At 48.1% G+C, this 1,214-nt stretch overlaps 1 protein-coding gene across 1 annotated transcript in view; it reads right to left on the bottom strand.

Annotated features, from left to right (window-relative positions):
* LOC106535520 (rho guanine nucleotide exchange factor 2) overlaps positions 1-1,077 on the bottom strand; it is a gene marked incomplete at its 5' end in the record, with an annotated part of 9,448 nt that extends 8,371 nt beyond the window's left edge. The window contains 3 exon segments of the mRNA XM_014032535.1: positions 379-446; positions 559-731; positions 1,001-1,077. Of these exon segments, the coding sequence (XP_013887989.1) occupies positions 379-446; positions 559-731; positions 1,001-1,077 (318 nt within the window).
* Between the last annotated feature and the right edge of the window lie 137 nt (positions 1,078-1,214).

Raw genomic sequence — 1,214 nt, 5'->3', positions numbered from 1 at the left:
TGGATCCTGAGAAGCTTAGAACACTGAGGGTTTCTAACCTGGTGTCCTTCATCCGAGGGACAAAAAGCTTTGATTAAAGCCCAGTATCTTTTGGGGAGAGCAATGGGCCCACTTATGAGGCCCCCGCTCACCTGGGTTGTACCCATCCCCAATTACCATTACCATTACCTAACCCTGACCCTGACCAACAGACCGTATGTCAGTACACACTGTTCATGTTCACACAAGTTCCAGAACAAAAATGATGTGTTTGAAGGGTCATATTACCACAGAGCTGTGAGAAGCTGCTACACAAACTAACAGAACTGAAATACTTTTAATTTAAAACAAGAGGAGATACAGGAGGTGCAGCAGGAGGTGCAGCAGGAGGTGCAGTACCTCTGAGTCGGCGAAGTAACGCTTTGTCTTCAGTCTCAATGAGTGGAAACTCGTCTCTGGAGGGACAGCTGCAGAAAGAAGACAACACTCTAAAACCTTTAAGTCCTGTAACGTACCTGTGAGTACTCTGCAGTACCCTGCAGTACTCTGCAGTACTCTGCAGTACCCTGCAGTACTGACCTGAGAGCGGTCTGCTGGATGCGGGTCATCCAGGTCTTCCGGTCTTCTTTGGACGAAGCAAACAGCTCGTACATCTCTGGAGGAGTGGAGTCACTGATCAGATACATCCCTCGCTCCTGATTGGCTACTTCTCTGACAATAAGTTTATTCAGGGAGACCACCGGAGACTTGTCCTGAGAAACACAGGTAGAAGAACAGACAGGTGAGAGGACAGGTGAGATTGTCCCTTAGTCCTAAAAACAAAGGTCATGTAACTCAGGGACAAAACTCCAAACTGATGAAACCCAAACTGAACCTGAAGTAGTTCAGCTTCATAAGTGACCAGGTATGACCATGTGACAAGGTGTGACCAGGTGTGACCCAGTCTGATCAGGTGTCACCCAGTCTGATCAGGTGTCACCTGGTGTTATGAGGTGCAGCCACGTGGGCTCAGGTGACTTACATGTGATGCAAACGTGAACTTCTGATCTTTTTCTTGAAGGAAAACCAAGATGTCTGACATCAGCAGCACCTGAACATCTGCAGATAAACACAACAGAGTTAAGCTCCACCCATACAGGTGTGACATCATAGCTCCACCCACACAGGTGTGACATCATAGCTCCACCCACACAGGTGTGACATCATAGCTCCACCGATACAGGTGTAGCTCCACC

This window comes from Austrofundulus limnaeus, unplaced genomic scaffold (assembly GCF_001266775.1).
Source record: "Austrofundulus limnaeus strain Quisiro unplaced genomic scaffold, Austrofundulus_limnaeus-1.0 Scaffold1477, whole genome shotgun sequence".
NCBI lineage: Eukaryota > Metazoa > Chordata > Actinopteri > Cyprinodontiformes > Rivulidae > Austrofundulus > Austrofundulus limnaeus.
This window is presented reverse-complemented; position numbering and strand designations above follow the sequence as displayed.